General features: G+C 52.5%; 7 protein-coding genes across 7 annotated transcripts; 5 read left to right on the top strand and 2 right to left on the bottom strand.

The window, feature by feature from the left end:
• Nucleotides 1-484: 484 nt before the first annotated feature.
• On the top strand, nt 485-2,941 carry J4E84_008922 (uncharacterized protein; the record flags this gene model as incomplete). The annotated part of the gene is made up of 1 exon (XM_049391489.1): nt 485-2,941. The coding sequence occupies one exon, from the start codon at nt 485-487 to the stop codon at nt 2,939-2,941; it is 2,457 nt and encodes an 818-aa protein (XP_049240893.1).
• Nucleotides 2,942-3,174: 233 nt separating this feature from the next.
• On the bottom strand, nt 3,175-3,825 carry J4E84_008921 (uncharacterized protein; the record flags this gene model as incomplete). The annotated part of the gene is made up of 1 exon (XM_049391488.1): nt 3,175-3,825. One exon carries the CDS (start codon nt 3,823-3,825, stop codon nt 3,175-3,177), a length of 651 nt encoding a protein of 216 aa, XP_049240892.1.
• A 781-nt stretch (nt 3,826-4,606) lies between these two features.
• On the top strand, nt 4,607-6,363 carry J4E84_008920 (uncharacterized protein; the record flags this gene model as incomplete). The annotated part of the gene is made up of 3 exons (XM_049391487.1): nt 4,607-4,708; nt 4,762-5,923; nt 5,975-6,363. The coding sequence occupies 3 exons, from the start codon at nt 4,607-4,609 to the stop codon at nt 6,361-6,363; spliced, it is 1,653 nt and encodes a 550-aa protein (XP_049240891.1).
• A 277-nt stretch (nt 6,364-6,640) lies between these two features.
• Nucleotides 6,641-8,168, top strand: J4E84_008919 (uncharacterized protein; the record flags this gene model as incomplete). Its single annotated transcript, XM_049391486.1, has 3 exons — nt 6,641-7,273; nt 7,371-7,725; nt 7,870-8,168. The coding sequence occupies 3 exons, from the start codon at nt 6,641-6,643 to the stop codon at nt 8,166-8,168; spliced, it is 1,287 nt and encodes a 428-aa protein (XP_049240890.1).
• A 271-nt stretch (nt 8,169-8,439) lies between these two features.
• J4E84_008918 (uncharacterized protein) lies at nt 8,440-9,450 on the bottom strand (the record flags this gene model as incomplete). The annotated part of the gene is made up of 1 exon (XM_049391485.1): nt 8,440-9,450. One exon carries the CDS (start codon nt 9,448-9,450, stop codon nt 8,440-8,442), a length of 1,011 nt encoding a protein of 336 aa, XP_049240889.1.
• A 3,450-nt stretch (nt 9,451-12,900) lies between these two features.
• On the top strand, nt 12,901-13,360 carry J4E84_008917 (uncharacterized protein; the record flags this gene model as incomplete). The annotated part of the gene is made up of 2 exons (XM_049391484.1): nt 12,901-12,986; nt 13,045-13,360. The coding sequence occupies 2 exons, from the start codon at nt 12,901-12,903 to the stop codon at nt 13,358-13,360; spliced, it is 402 nt and encodes a 133-aa protein (XP_049240888.1).
• Nucleotides 13,361-13,902: 542 nt separating this feature from the next.
• On the top strand, nt 13,903-14,893 carry J4E84_008916 (uncharacterized protein; the record flags this gene model as incomplete). Its single annotated transcript, XM_049391483.1, has 3 exons — nt 13,903-14,185; nt 14,241-14,460; nt 14,509-14,893. 3 exons carry the CDS (start codon nt 13,903-13,905, stop codon nt 14,891-14,893), a joined length of 888 nt encoding a protein of 295 aa, XP_049240887.1.
• Nucleotides 14,894-15,165: the final 272 nt, after the last annotated feature.

Below are 15,165 nucleotides of genomic sequence, written 5' to 3'. Positions count from 1 at the left end.
ACTGCGGGAAAGCGAGGATTAGATCTTTTAATGACGGGATGAGGTGCATTTGGTAATCAAGAATAGTCTTTGCATACTACCTTCTGGACGCATTTTGATGCAGTGACGATACCTTGACGTCCATGGCCCAAAGTACGACTCACAGTCATCATTGCGAGCGAATCGTTACGACACGAGTGCGAATACAAGAAGAAGATAATTTGACATAGCTGTTGGAAGCTCCAGGGCTGAATTTGGTAACATCAGGTTTGCATACAGAGCACATCTAGGATCTATAAGCACATAGAGCTGGTGTGCTATCAAAAGGGAAGTTTCAAGGTTGCTCCTGCTGTAGGAATGATCAACCTCCCCGCGCTCCACAAAACAGCTCCGCAGAGGCCCGTGCGTCTTCCATCAAATCGATCCAGGCCCCGTGACACGTGGGCATCCCTGAACTCCAAAGGTCACCACGTTAGAGTGACCTTCTTCCATCATACAATCAACGATGTCTTCCACATCCGACGAAGACAGAGCGGTGCAACTTGCCGAGAAGGCAAGTGAGAGCACCAAATTAGGCGATTTAACCGTCGCAGCTCGGTACCTGCGTGAAGCTAGTACGATCGCACCCGAGCATCCGCGGATCAAAGAGGCATGGCTTGCACTGAAAGAAGAGGAGGGAAAGAGCGAACTACTGAGCCACTGTCGAGCCTGGGTCCGCAGCAAAGACGAACACGATGGCGAAAAGGCGCTTAAAGCAATCCGGACCCATGGCCTGAAGCAGGACGAAGCAGAACAAGCAATGGCCATCCTCTTCGACTTCAAAGGCGAAGACGACATCCTCGACCAGGTCTCAGGCGAACTACTCCAGAACCCCGGAGCCCAGATGTGGGTCGCCAAAGCCATCCGCGAGCAGCCGACACGCATCTACTACGAGATGTTCGAGCGGGGCGACGACTCCATCGACGGCTTACTCAAAGTCTGTCTCAACCGGGCGGTTTGGCCCGACGACGAATCTTTCAAGACGGGGCATAGATATATCTTCATGCTCAGTTTGGCGATGATGATGGAGGAGGCGCTTGAGCATCCTGAGCGTGCGATGAAGGGGATCGCGCAGCTGCTTGCTCATTACGCGGAGCATCTCAAGGGAATTATTGATGCGGACAGTTTCGATGTTATCCTCACTTCGCTCGATATTCGACTTCCTGCTAGTCTGCGTAGTCAGGCTACTCTTGCGAGTATCAAGTTGTTTGAGCTTGCGCCTGAGACTGCTAGCGAGTTGATCTCGAAGTTTGTTACGCACAGGACGAAGAAGGGGGAAGCGAACGATCTGGTTATCGCCTTTTCGGCGGCTGCGGCCATCTTTCCCGTCGCTGTCACAGCTGCTGCTGCGCTCTTTCTCACAGATGGCTTTGTCAGCACGTTGGTGTCAAGAGTCCAGAGCAAGAAGTCGCACAACCTTGAGCAGGCCACTCTAGAGTTAATCAGCGCTGCCTGTGTCGACAAGAACTGTCGAGAGGCGATCAGCAAAAACTGCCGAGAATGGCTGGAGGACGTGGTCGCAGAAAGCCAGAACAAGAAGCGTGCCAACTTAGCCGCGCTTGTCCTCGTCAAGCTAGGCGAAGAGCAACCGTCAGAGGATGCACCAAGAATCGTGAGGGCAGAAAAGGTAGACCAAAGCGACCTAATCGCCAGCTTCAAGTCCATGGTCATAGGCGGTGACACATCCTCAAAGCAAGACTCAGTCGAAGGACTCGCCTACGCCTCGCTTCAACCCAAAGTACGAGAAGATCTCTCCAAGTCGCCGAAGTTCCTCAAACGCCTCATCGAAACCATGAGTGATCCCTCCTCACCCAAGAACATTGTATTCGGCGGCCTGACCATCTTCGTCAACATCACACAATACCTGCCCCTGCAATCCGAGGAGGAAAAGCGCATGGCACAACTCAAAGCCTACGCGAACGTGCAAAAGCCATCGGCCCCCCACGTCCTCCTCAACGACGAAGACGTCGCCATACGCTGCAAACGCGTACTAGACGCCGGCGTCGTCCCCCTGCTGGTGCAAGTCTGCAAAAAAGGCTCCCCATCCATCCTCACGCAAAGCAGTCTAATCCTGCTCTCCCTCTCCAAAGACACAAAGTCCCGCGGCACCATGGCCCAACAAGGCGCGGTAAAACTTCTCATCCAGATCTACGACCACATCTCCTCGACCAACGACCTCTCAACAACCGGCACCACGCCCTTCCCTCCCGCCGCCCTCCCCACAACAGCGCAAGCCCTCTCCCGGCTCCTCATCAGCATAAACCCATCTCACGCTTTCAACGCCGCACTCCCCAGCGCATCAGCAATCCGCCCCCTCCTCAGCCAACTCACACGAACAGAGTCTTCAACCTGGCAACTGCATGCCTTTGAAGCGCTCCTCGCACTCACGAACCTCGCTTCTCTGGACCGGAATACCCAGGACCATATCATCCGCCAGTCTTTCGACACAGTCGTTGACGACTTGTTGCTTAGTTCCAACACCATGATCCGGCGTGCGGCTACGGAGCTCCTATGTAACCTCATGGCCTCACCGGTTTGCATTTCAAACTTCGCAGACGGCTCACCGCGGGCGAAACACCGACTCCATCTTCTGCTCGCTATGACGGATGTCGATGATGCTGCGACACGATCGGCGGCTGGAGGCGCGCTGGCGATGTTGCTGAGTGTGGATCTTGCGGTGCTGGAGTTTCTCAAGCAGGATAAGAGTGTGGAATGGTTGGTGGGGCTGTGCAACGATGAGGACGAGGGGATTAGGTACCGCGGGATTGTTTGTCTGAGGAGTGTGGTGGATGTTAAGGAGGGGGTGGACGTTTGTAAGCAGAGGGGTGTGGTGGAAGAATTGAAAGGTGTGTTGCAGGAGAGTAGGAGTCAGGAGGTGCTGGGGGTGGGGGTCGAGACTATGAAGATATTGTTGGGGCAGTAGACAAAAATGTTTGATGAGGATGCGATGCAATGGAATGAGGAGGTGCGATGAATTGGAATGAATCGCATGCATAGTTTCTCAGTAAAGAAGACGCGTATAGTTCACGGGTTGTACCCTTCCTTGAGTAAAGAGATTCGCTCTGAGTTCAGTAAAGCCGTTCATAAGATTCCCAATATTGATTCTTCTTCAACCTGGCATCTCCACGCTTCCATCCCCTTATCATACAAACCTACTTATATATCCACCAGCCTGACATGCCTAACATCCATCTTCTCAACACACTCCCCCGTAACCGCAGACACCCTCCCCTCCTTCCCCTTCCCAAATCGTTCATATTCCGCCACACTCCTCCACGAAAACATCGTCACAAACACATCATCTTCTCCCTCCTTCTTCCCAACACACCATCCACCCCCAACCCCGCCTTCTCCAGCAAACCTATCCAACTTCTCCTTCATCTCCCTGAACTCAACTTCGAAAGCCTCTCTGTTTCCAGATTTGATAGTATAGTGAGTAATACTCCACACCACTTCCCCCCTCCTCGCCCTCTCCATCTCCCTCCCCCCTCTCGGCAATGGCAGCTCCGCATTCGGCACATCGAGATGTTCAAGGTTGGAATCCACGGTTATGTAGTCTTTGAGGCTCTCGAGCAGTGCTTGGTTTTCGGCGCTGGGGATGAAGTCGTTCAAGTGCTGGTCTAGCGAGTCCCATTCTCCCACTACGTAGATGCAGCTCGGATCGGAGATTTGCTGCATGTAGTAGAAAGCGCGGTTTGTGTAGTTCTGTAGGACGGTTTTCGCGTGGGAGAGGTTGGTGCGGAGGGTGGGTGATTCGGGCGTGGTGCCGGGGGTGAGGTGGAGGAGGGCGAGTTCGGTGATGGGCATTTTGGGTGGTGGTGGATGGGATGTTTGGAATGGAACTATTGCTGTGGTGAGTGGGTTAATGCGGTGTTAGTAGGTGATCAAAGCGAGATTGCGCGTCTTTATAGCATTGATGAGAGGGGTGCTGCGAGTGTAAGGCAGACATGGCTGCGTAATCGAGTTCAGGCAGAAGGACGGTTACGCGGAGTTGGAGGAATCGCGTAGGAGCGTGTTGCATGACGCAACGGCAGGATGCCTGAGCTGGCTTAGTCAGCGGCCAACGCGACTTTGGCGTCCTCGACTCGCGTCATTGACTACCACGACACACACGCGTATGAAGCAGCTCATTTCTTATGAGTGATACTATCGATGATATTCTGAAGGCACACGTCTCTGCTTGTTCTGGCTGAGTCGAAACTTATCGCGTAGAATCCCTGGGCACATTCTTAGTCGAGGGTGCCAGTTAGCGTCTCCTAGGATTGCATCGATCCACCAGCTTTATCCGGCAAGTGTACGCGAAAGAGATATCGAGCTCATAATGGCTTCTCCTGCATTGGCTAAGAGGCGATTTCGGCGCGTTGCGCGGTCTCCAATGAACTCAAAGGTGGGAGCTGTACTGATAAGCAGCCCGTTATCTTCGGAATGGTTCCGAATGCACCCCTCGCGATCATGCATGAAAGCATTGGATGCCGGTAGTGCCCTCGCACACCTGGAAGATTGCATCTATAAGTAACTGTTTCGTTGCTTTGCTAACAAATTCTTCTCTTGCTGTTGATTTCAAGGATTCGTGGCACCAACTTCTAATATGGAGCATCTGCCGGATATCGTACCCCATGCTAGGTATATGCCGTCTGGTCATATAGTAGTTGCATCAATCATCGCAGCTGTTGCATTTGTAGCGTACAAGGTATTTGTTTCATTTGAGTTTAGCTATGATCAGCAATGTTGACAGGTACATAGGTACTGACTGGCACCGACATCCCATACATACGCGGTATACCAGAGATACCAGGTGCTCTTCCAATTACAGGTCACCTCACCCAGCTCGGCGATGACCATGCGACAGTGTGCGAAAAGTGGTGGCGGCAGTATGGCAACTCGGTCTTCCAGATTCGACTTGGCAACACGCGCGCTGTGATTGTCAACTCCTTTGAAGATTGCAAGAAGATTCTGGTATCAAACTCGCAGGGACTGATTGATCGGCCGAAACTGTATACCTTCCATGGCTTGATCTCATCGACACAGGGATTCACTATCGGAAGTTCGCCATGGGACGAGAGCTGTCGGAACAAACGCAAGGCTGCATCGACCACCTTGAGTAAGGGTATGATGAAGAATTACTACGACATGTTCGACCTGGAATCCTACTGCATAGCCCGAGATCTTTGTCGTGACAGCAAGAGTGGGGAGGTCGAAGTCAGCATCCGACCCTACATTCAGCGCTACGCCCTCAACACCACCCTCACATTATGCTATGGCATCCGCATGGACGCAGTATACGACGATCTTCTCCGCGAGATCCTTGAAGTTGGCTCAGCTATCTCGCTTCTACGCTCCGCCTCAGAGAACTACCAAGATTATGTCCCTATCCTGCGATACCTCCCCAACAACGAAAAGAACCGGCGCTCGAAAGAACTACGCGAGCGGCGAGACAAGTACCTCAACGAGCTTCTAGACAAGGTCCGCGAGATGATCAAGAACGGCACTGAGAAACCATGTATCAGCGCCGCCATCCTCAAAGACGAAGAGACCCGCCTTACAGGTGTCGAAGTGAGCTCCATCTGTCTGTCCCTCGTCTCCGGTGGCTTTGAAACGATACCCGGTACATTGGTATCCTGCATTGGTTCTTTGTCTACACCCGAAGGCCAGATCTACCAAGAACGCGCGTATGCAGAGATTCGCAAAATGTATCCGGACGACGCAGCGTTGAGGGAAGCGTGGGCAGCAGACTTTGAGAAGGAAACTGTGCCCTATCTGAACGCGATTGTGAAGGAAGCGGGAAGGTACTATACAGTCAGTAACATGAGTCTACCGCGTAAGACGATGAGCGAGGTCAGGTGGGGCGATGCGGTTATACCGAAGGGGACGATGGTGTTGATCAACGCTCAAGCTGGGAATCATGGTAAGATGGTGCTCATTTCCAGGACATGAGTAGAGACCTAACAGTCCGTAGACACAGACTACTTCGGTCCCACCGCCGCAACCTTCAACCCCGAACGCTGGCTCACACCCCCGACCTCCCCATCATCCCTCCACACACCGACTCCCCACGCGAACCTCCCTCACCTCTCCTTCGGCGCTGGCTCCCGATCTTGCCCCGGTGCTTTGATAGCAAGCAAACTCATCTACGCCGCGCTGTTTCGTTTGCTTAGTCTGTACAAGATTGAGGCTAGTGTGCAGAATCCGCCGAATACGGATTATGTGGATTACAATGCTATTAAGAGTGCGCTGGTGGCTATTCCGCGGGATTTTGGGGTCAGACTTGTTCCGAGGGATGGGGAGATGGTGAAGGCGGTGCTAGAGGAGGGGAGAGTGAGGACGGCGGAGTTGTATAAGGAGTGATGCGTGGCGGCGACATTAGGTTCGTGGGTGTAGTTCCGGAGGATTTTGTTGTGATGTAGGCGTCCTGGAGCATTGATCTGGGGATTAGATCATGTCTCGTCGGAGCATGGGGTTCGCGCGCGCTAGCAATACTGTCTGTTCTCTCGCCTGCCTATGATTCACTCACTTCACCGCTGGGTGCGGTTAGCGTATACGGGGCGACAAACGCTCTTTCCTTGTCTACCGCGCACCATCGGTATTCGGCAACATCCCACAACCCACCTCAAAACTTTCAGTTATGAGGCCCCGGAGTACTCTAGGCGTCGCTATCGCGCTCGTCGCCTTGGTCATCGGTAGACATATCGACAGTCCCGTGATTACCAGAACTTTCGGTATCGACTCCTCGGACGCTCCTCCCCAGTTCAGCCCTCCAGAGTTCAATGCTCCGGAATTCGCTCCTCCTGCTCTCGCTCCCCGTGCCGATGGCGGCGACTTCAATCCAGGCAACTGGGCCGATGACACTAAATGGCAAAAGTACCTGGACAAGGGACATCACTTGACGTGTCTCATGGACGCCACCGACAGAGGCGCCGGATGGCTCTCGAAAGATACAAGACAACCGCCTTCCGCAGCGAGCAAATGGACCGGCGAGCTCAGAGCTGAGATTCCATTGTGGTACTGGCACGAAGGGGATGTTGACACGGGCTGGGATGGCGATTTCGAAGCCAAGGGGCTCAAAACGGCGTTTGAAGGCCACGGTCTCAACTCGCAACCGAAGTTTGACGACGAAGGCGAGCGGCTGGGTGGGGACAATGAATGCTTCAAGATTACACACTATGACGAAGAACGGGAACCGGACCCACGCCCCCAATTTGGGGGTATGATGGCTTGCAAAGACCAGGATTATTACGTTGCGGGCAAAAAATACTTGGTATGTCATACTCGATCCAACAGCACCTATAGCTGTCACAGAATTCGATGGAACAAGCATTGTTTGATTTTGAAAGCACGTAGCTGACACAGTCCAGTCAACTTGCGGTTACTACGAGTTCACTGTCAACATCGGTGCAAACGGTGGAGGCATCATGGCAACGAACATCGAGAGTCCAGGCCATGCTGTTCTTGGTAACATGGGATGGGGTCGGCCAGCAAACCCCGGAGAGCTGCCCGAACTTCGTACCGCGTCCGACATCTTCTGGGGCTATTGGGTTCGCGACAACCCCAATGTCAAGAACTTCCGCATGTACGCCGCTCACCATGTCATCAATCCTGATACCTGTCTCCTGGTCGCTCGGGCGATGAAGAACAAAGGCATTAAAAAGTTATCGCCCTGGCCGGGTGCTGTATTCCCAATTGGGACTGAGGAATACACTGCGCTCATTGGTAAGTAACCTCACCCACGTACTCCCCTTTGCAGATTACGTTGCTCTTTGTAACGTTGGTCCAACGTCCGGAAACCCATTGACGACCTCCTGGCCTAATTATCAGGTCGCTGCTGCGACCTGAAATCATACTGACTACCTCCAGCCTCACCCATCGGCGCGACGGCAGCATACTTCCTGACGACCCACAAAGCCGAACTCGGCATCAAACGTATCTCTAAGGTGACCGTTGTGACCAATGTGAAGTCTCCCAGCAGAAACCGGAGGCTCGCGTTCGATATGCACATCTTCTTCGCCATTGAAGATGTACCGCAGGACCAGGTGACAAAGCCTGGTGGAGACGACGCTGCCGTCAAGAGAGAGACAGGACATATCGACTCCAAGCTCGTCAGCGTCAGGGATAACGGGACAAGTTTGATTCGCTTACATAGCATGATGGCCTAGAGCTGGGTGTGGCGTGTGGAAGGACGGGCGTGGCTGGAGGGGGAGGGAGGGCTTTGCGTGAGTAGACATGTACGTAGAACATGGTGCGGATATCCCCAGAATCTAATAGCACTTGCTCCAATCTCTTGCGGTATGACACTAGCATCCTGGAAAGGCTCCAATCTGTATCGTATTCGGCAAAATTATAAGTAGGGCGGATGGATGCATCGTCTTTGGAAGTATACACTTATCAACATTTAGTGAGGTGTATTCTGCAATACGGATCCTGCAACTATGCAGCTCCCTCGAGTTCCCGCACCCTTGCTAGTATATCCTCCTTCCAACTCATATAATCCTCCTGCTGGCGCTCTCCCAAATAGTCAGTAGCGTCCTGCATCATCGTCCCCAACCCAATGTAATCACTCCCACCAGATCTCAGCCCCATACCATTCGCCTTGGCCGCGGCAGCACCATCGCCCATCTCTACACCTTCCATCTCCTCCCCATCGCCCTGCGGCTTCACGCTATCGAACCACTGCATTTGCAGCCACCCCTCTTCCTTCGCCATCTTCATCGTCTCTTCGATCTTGGCTTGTAGCTCGCCATCCTCGACATCCTTTGTAGCGGGGAGGACCAGAACGGCCTTCACTGCTTTGGCCAGCCATTCGTTGTATTGTTGTATGGAAACGTCGATGTCTTTCATGCGCGAGTATACGAGGAGAAACACCACGACTATCAAGCTGAGTACCCGGGTATCGCTGACTTCTCCCGACGACGAAGTCGTGGCTGCGGTTCGTTTCGGTCGCTTGCTGGGTGTCTCGGCGGCGGCGGCGGACATGCGGGATAGGAGGGGGTAGATGGATTCTACGCCCGTGTATACGTGCGGTATCAAACTTGTGTATTCGAACGTTTTAGCCAGGGAGCGTATCGTAGGCATCACCCATTCTGGCGCTTCGCCATTGTTGTCGTCAAGCCTCCTTGCGGTTCTCGGTGTTTTCCTCGCGCTCAACGGCGTTTTTGGTGTGTTGCGTGCTGATGCGGGGGCTGAGGCTTTTGGTTTGCTCGGTGTTGTTGGTTCGCGAGGGGTTGTGCTGTCGGGGAGTGCGCTGCTGAGGTAGTTGTATAGTTTCTTGTATATCCGCGGGGGACAGGGCGGTCGTGATGCGATGGTAGGGAGGTTGAGACGTTTCTTTAGCCTTTGGAGGTCAGCATCTGATGCGCGTATGAAGTTCTGGTTTTTGTACCTTTCGCATGCTAATTGCGCACATGCGTATGGTCGTGCGATCTCCTCATCTGGCTTCATGGATGTCGCGACGCTTCGCGAACGCGTGAGTAAGGACAGCGCCAATTCTATCAGTTCGGGTGGCAGAGGGCCGCTCAATGTGGGTATTAACCCCGTGAGCGCTTGTTCAATGCTTGCTCTGCTCATTCTCGCAGCTGTCGAAGTTAGGTTGGATGTGGACTCGGAATGTTGGTCCTTTGTCGCCATGTTCAAGGTCGGCGCGTCGTCGAGATCTCGCGCTGTCACGTGGACGCTAAGGTCGCCCCTCTTTAGGGTCTCCCAACATTGATGCGTCTTCCTTCCACGTCTCCTGACCACCTCTACTATGCCGTCAAATCCGCGCGTCACGCCACATCGATCTCCTCGGCATCAAGTTGTCGTCCGAAGCCTGATACAAACAAGCTCTCCATTCGTGGCCTGTACCGCCGTACAGGTATGCACTATCTTGCATTATTGACATCGATCGGCGCGAGTTACCACAAAGATGATAAAATACAGGACTATCTCGGGATGTTACCTGCTGGCGACGAGCTCATGGTTCATGCGCGATGGCACATGTCCACTCTTCTCGACGCCATATCCTGGATATTTAGAACACGGCATACACTGTAACATACTGCTTTTCGTTTCCAGCTGTATCGGTACTGATGCTGCTAAACTTGTTCGTAATACATCCGTATAGAGGATTGGTACGACTGCATCAAGCGCTACTTCTCGTCGTTTTCTTTCGTCATACCGTTGCAGTAACACCTCTAGCTATACTCACCGCTGCCGATATCCAATCGGTGATCGCGCTTTCGCAGAGATGAAGTAGCAAACTGCGCCAAGCACACCAAAGCTATGTTATCGACACAGATATTGCGCCATACTACTGCTACTACTGTCTCGAATACATTCCAGCGTCGCACCGTAGAGGCGCGGTTCGGCGGTCAGGCTGCTCCTACTTCCGAACACGTCAACTCGGCTTGACCGACATATTGCGCATATGGCTCCTGATCGTGTTTACCGTGCTTGATAGGGCACCATCGTGGGCGCATTCGTCAAGAAGGCGAAGGTGACATGGAATCGGTATATGTGTGCGACGCTCAACGTCCGTGATAGGCAAGAGAGGGAGTACCAAAGCCATGCTGATGACGGGATCTTGCATTTTGACAGCTCGGTTACCACTGGCGAAGATGGTGAGATGAGCTCATCGCGATTCACATGTGGTATTTAGACCTGCTTCACATCCTCTTACTACAGGCATCAGTAAACGCAAGCACATCCGACACAAACATCAAAAATATCTTCAAGTCCTTTTACACTTATCTTTCAAGCCTTTGTCACTCTACACATCAAACCGCCTTCAAAACAACAACAACTCTATACATTGTCTTCTTCCAAGCGAAACTCACCAAAAGCCAAGATGTATCTTGCCACCTTCCTCACAAGCTTGCTCACTAGCTTGCCTATAACACTTTCAGCTCCTTTAGCGACCACTCCAGAACTCTACGGCGAGCCATACAACTGCGGTTACGTTCTTACCATTCGGAACAGCAGCGCGTATGCCGGTATCTCCGCATACCCTCCAGCCCAAGCCGAGTGTACAGCGATCTACTACAACGACACAATTCCAGGATACCAAGACGCGTATGCCTATAGCTTGTTTGGGGGCTGTGAATGCTCATTTCACTTGTAAGTACAACACACTTTGAGAGATACGTATCGTTCGACACGCTGCGTACGTGAGACCATAATACTATCTGGCAACTACATACTGTTTGGACTCGTGTATCTGCAGGACGATAACAGTGGCTGACAACTACCTCGTAGGAGCGAGGAAGACTGCAAAGGAGCTACCGATCCACCGATGTATGAGGGACCGACTGGAGAGCCTGGTGAAGAACCCTGCTTCGAGGATCCCAACCCCAAATGGTACAAGTGTGCGACCTTGGGTTAATTGCATCATAGCAGACTCGGACATGGTCAGAGTCAATGGCCCTCGTCACATCTTTGGGGATCGTATCAGCATGTCAGTGCTGACATTAGTGGTGGCTTCTTAGCGATAATGTATGTTTACGGCGTTGGTAGGCCAAATCATGTTTCACCCAGCAAAACAAAACATCTCTTTCGTCATTGTCTCTGGCTCCATGTATTCGCGTGACTGATACATCAGCCTGGATCGCTTACAATCAACTCGTAATGCGGCAGCCTGGCACCTTCATCGTGTTGTCATCCGCACGCGCAACAAGAGAACAGACTGCGAACCCATTCACGCTCCATTCAGGCGCCGGCGAACATCCATCGTCGCGGCACGGTATTCTCAAAGACCCCGATACGAGTGGGGTCTGAAGTGGTTGGAGCTGACGTTCGAAGAGGTGAGTCGGCCCCCAGATACGCCACACATGTGCATTAATTGATGCACTGGCAATATACACGCATCTACGCGAGCGTTGATCAACCCTTCACAAGAGAGAATCTGTAGTTCCCCGCACATTTTGGACCCACGGCGTGGGAGGCGCGGCCCGGGCCTTCACCGGGTACGTTCGCGCATTCCTCGAGTGATTCACACGCCGGCTTGGCGCATTCCCGGATGTTGATATAAGAAGTCGCGGATCGACTCTTGCTCCTGCTGACACAACTCACTACTTCCTGACAACCAACACCTGACAGCCTCGACAACATGTATCACTTTTACTCTTTCCTCAGCCTATTCGGCTTCCTCTCACTCACTCTTGCCGCCCCTTGGTCTCCACAAGCACCAAGCGTCTTCGCCGCACGTGACGAATGTCACGCTCAAGGAGATATCTGCGCCGAGACCTGGATTGGTAACAAAGTACACCAGCGTCTTGAATGGGGTGGCTGTATTCCCGTCAAAGACTACAAGGAGATTACCGGATTCAAGGCCTTCAACTGCGACTGTTACTTGTACTAGTGAGTTATTCAGCGATGTGAGCAAAGAATGGGTACTTACTGATTCCTCTTTAGCGCTGTCGACTCGGGTACATGCAACAACGGCGGAGACGAACACATCGACCAGTTCTCGCGCTGCAGCGGACTTCTGACGAAGGAAGAGCGGCGTTGGAAGAAAGCGCCCAACTACTACAGCTGCTCGCCTGGACCCCTCACTCAAGGCTGAAGGGCTGAAAGCTAGCGCGCGCATGCTATATGTGTTGGGGTATGTAGCGCTGGGAACTTCTCAAGCTTGCCGAATACATACAGTCCATGCAGCGAACTAGCTACTTGGAGGACGCGTTGTAGCTTCCAGAGCACGCTAAGATGCTTTCTTTGTTTTTTTTTGTTTGCTTTATCTCGCGTTCCACGGTAACGGGGTCGTGTTGGGAAGGCGCTATCACGGTCGAGAACTTTGTGCAACGCTGTAGTAGTAGTACAACGGCAATCGTCTTCCTGACGCATCTGGTTATAAACCTCTTTACATTCACCACCTGCATACTTCTTCTGCAGTGAAGACCCAAGAACCACACGTCTACCATGCAGTTCCCCACGATGTTCTCCACCCTATTCATCTTCGCTTCCGTGCTCACCTCTTCCATCGCTATCGCTGCTGAAGCCCTTCCGTAAGTCCCAAACCTCAGCTCAGCTCAACCTCAACCTTGCAGACTAAACTTCCCTCAGCCCCGTCGCCCACGTTACCGACTGTAACGGCAAAACCTACATGCTCGACACCACCGGCCAAAACAACGTCCGCGTCATCACTCAGGACAGAGCAGACGGCTACTACATCCAGCCTGTCAGCTACCACGTAGACTCAGGCAGCACGTGCAATTTCTACAGCGAATCAACCCGCGGCGTTGGGTATCCCATCGGCAAATACTATGGCCCCGTAGACGGAGACTTTGTGGGTGACTGGGCTGCGTTTTACGAGTGCTGGGATGTGGAGTCGGAAATTGAGTCTCTGACTAGGCGGAGAGGGCAGAGCTTCAGAGCCTAAGCTGATCAAATTCGATGATTAATGGTATGTGGATCTTCCAACGGTACGTGTGGTCCAGGAACGGGCTTGATGCTGCAGCTTGCTGACCACACCTGCTGTAGTGGACGTAGCCTTAGCGATTTGACCCCGGGCTTTGTGGTGGATGATTGCGTGAGATCCGAAGTGGATGTTTGATTTCGACATTGGGTCTATGAGTATCTATCTCTTTGGCCAGAATATGTCTACCTAGGTAGTACCCGTGGACTGCTTGAGGTTTATTAAGATGGAGAGCGGAATCGTGGGTCCGGACCGGGAGGAGGCGACATGAGAGTTAAAATTCTTGTACATAATTGAGCCATGTGTTCGAGGTACGCGCTACTGATGATATTGTATATCTTGATGATTTCTGTTCAGTGAAATCGGGAGTCCGAGGTATTCGTATTGGCGTGATCTTATCGATAAACTTTGCGACCCGCTTTTCTTTTCGTCGCTCGGTCGCGAACTTTACAACTTCCTACATGCGCCCCAAGTAACCCTTTCGATTCACACCACACACCGCCAACATGATCCGCAAACAAGCCCGAGAACGTCGCGACTACCTTTACCGCCGCGCGCTTACCCTCCGCGACGCCGAACTCGCTTCGAAAAGAGCAGCGCTGAAAGCTTCGCTCGCCAGCGGCAAGCCATTATCCAAGGATGTCGCCAACGACCAGAACCTACGACAGGATTTCAAGTACGATGAGAGCAGAGCGGATAGAACCGCAGAGGAGGAGCTAGGACTCGACGACGAATATGCGCAGCTGTCGGGTGTGGTAGATCCCAGGATATTGGTCACAACTTCGAGAGGTACATAAACCTAACACAGTTGGGAAGACAGAGCGATATGCTGATGCTGGTATAGATCCATCAAGTAGATTGGGGACATTCGCCAAGGAAATCAGATTACTGCTACCCACGTCGATACGATTGAACCGCGGAAACATGGTCCTGCCAAACCTCGTCGAGAGCGCAAAGTCAGGCGGCCTAAGCGACATTGTCCTTCTTCACGAGCACAGAGGAACACCCACCGCCTTGACAGTATCGCATTTCCCCCATGGCCCAACCGCTAGCTTCTCATTACAGTAAGCCATATCCTACCCCTTCGTTCCACACCTACTCACCCAATCCAGCAACGTCGTCCTCCGCGCCGACATCCCCAACGCCTCTCGCGGCACAGTCTCCGAATCCTACCCGCACCTAATCTTCGAAGGCTTCTCTACCAAACTAGGAGAACGCTGCGTCCAAATCCTAAAACACCTCTTCCCGCCCCGCGAAGCCACCGCCAAAGTTGGCAACCGCGTCGTCACGTTCAAGAATATCGAGGACACGATTGAGGTCCGGCACCATGTTTTTGTCAAAACGGGGTACCAGTCTGTGGAGCTGGCGGAGGTGGGGCCCAGGATGAGCATGAGGTTGTTTGAGATCAGGGCGGGGACGCTGGATAATAAGGAGGGGGATGTTGAGTGGCATCTCAACCAGTACACTAGGACGGGAAGGAAGAAGGAGTATTTGTAGAGGGCATCGGAGAGAGTCAGAGCGCGTGTTTTGTGTGGAAAAAAGAAGAGGAGAACGCATATATGGCGCAAAGGATTATTTTCAGTATGAGATACCACAAATCAAAAGCGATATCCGGAATCTGATGATGAACAAAGAACAGGGACTTTCGCCGCATGCGTCGACCGTTTTAACTCATTCAAATTGTAGAGTGACACTTTATCACACTATTCGATTGTAACCCTGACACCTTTATGATCCTTCGTCATCGGCACAAACATGTCATGATCATA

Source organism: Alternaria hordeiaustralica, assembly GCF_023758085.1.
Source record: "Alternaria hordeiaustralica strain BMP 2776 chromosome Unknown scaffold_24, whole genome shotgun sequence".
In the NCBI taxonomy this organism is placed as follows: domain Eukaryota; kingdom Fungi; phylum Ascomycota; class Dothideomycetes; order Pleosporales; family Pleosporaceae; genus Alternaria; species Alternaria hordeiaustralica.
This window is presented reverse-complemented; position numbering and strand designations above follow the sequence as displayed.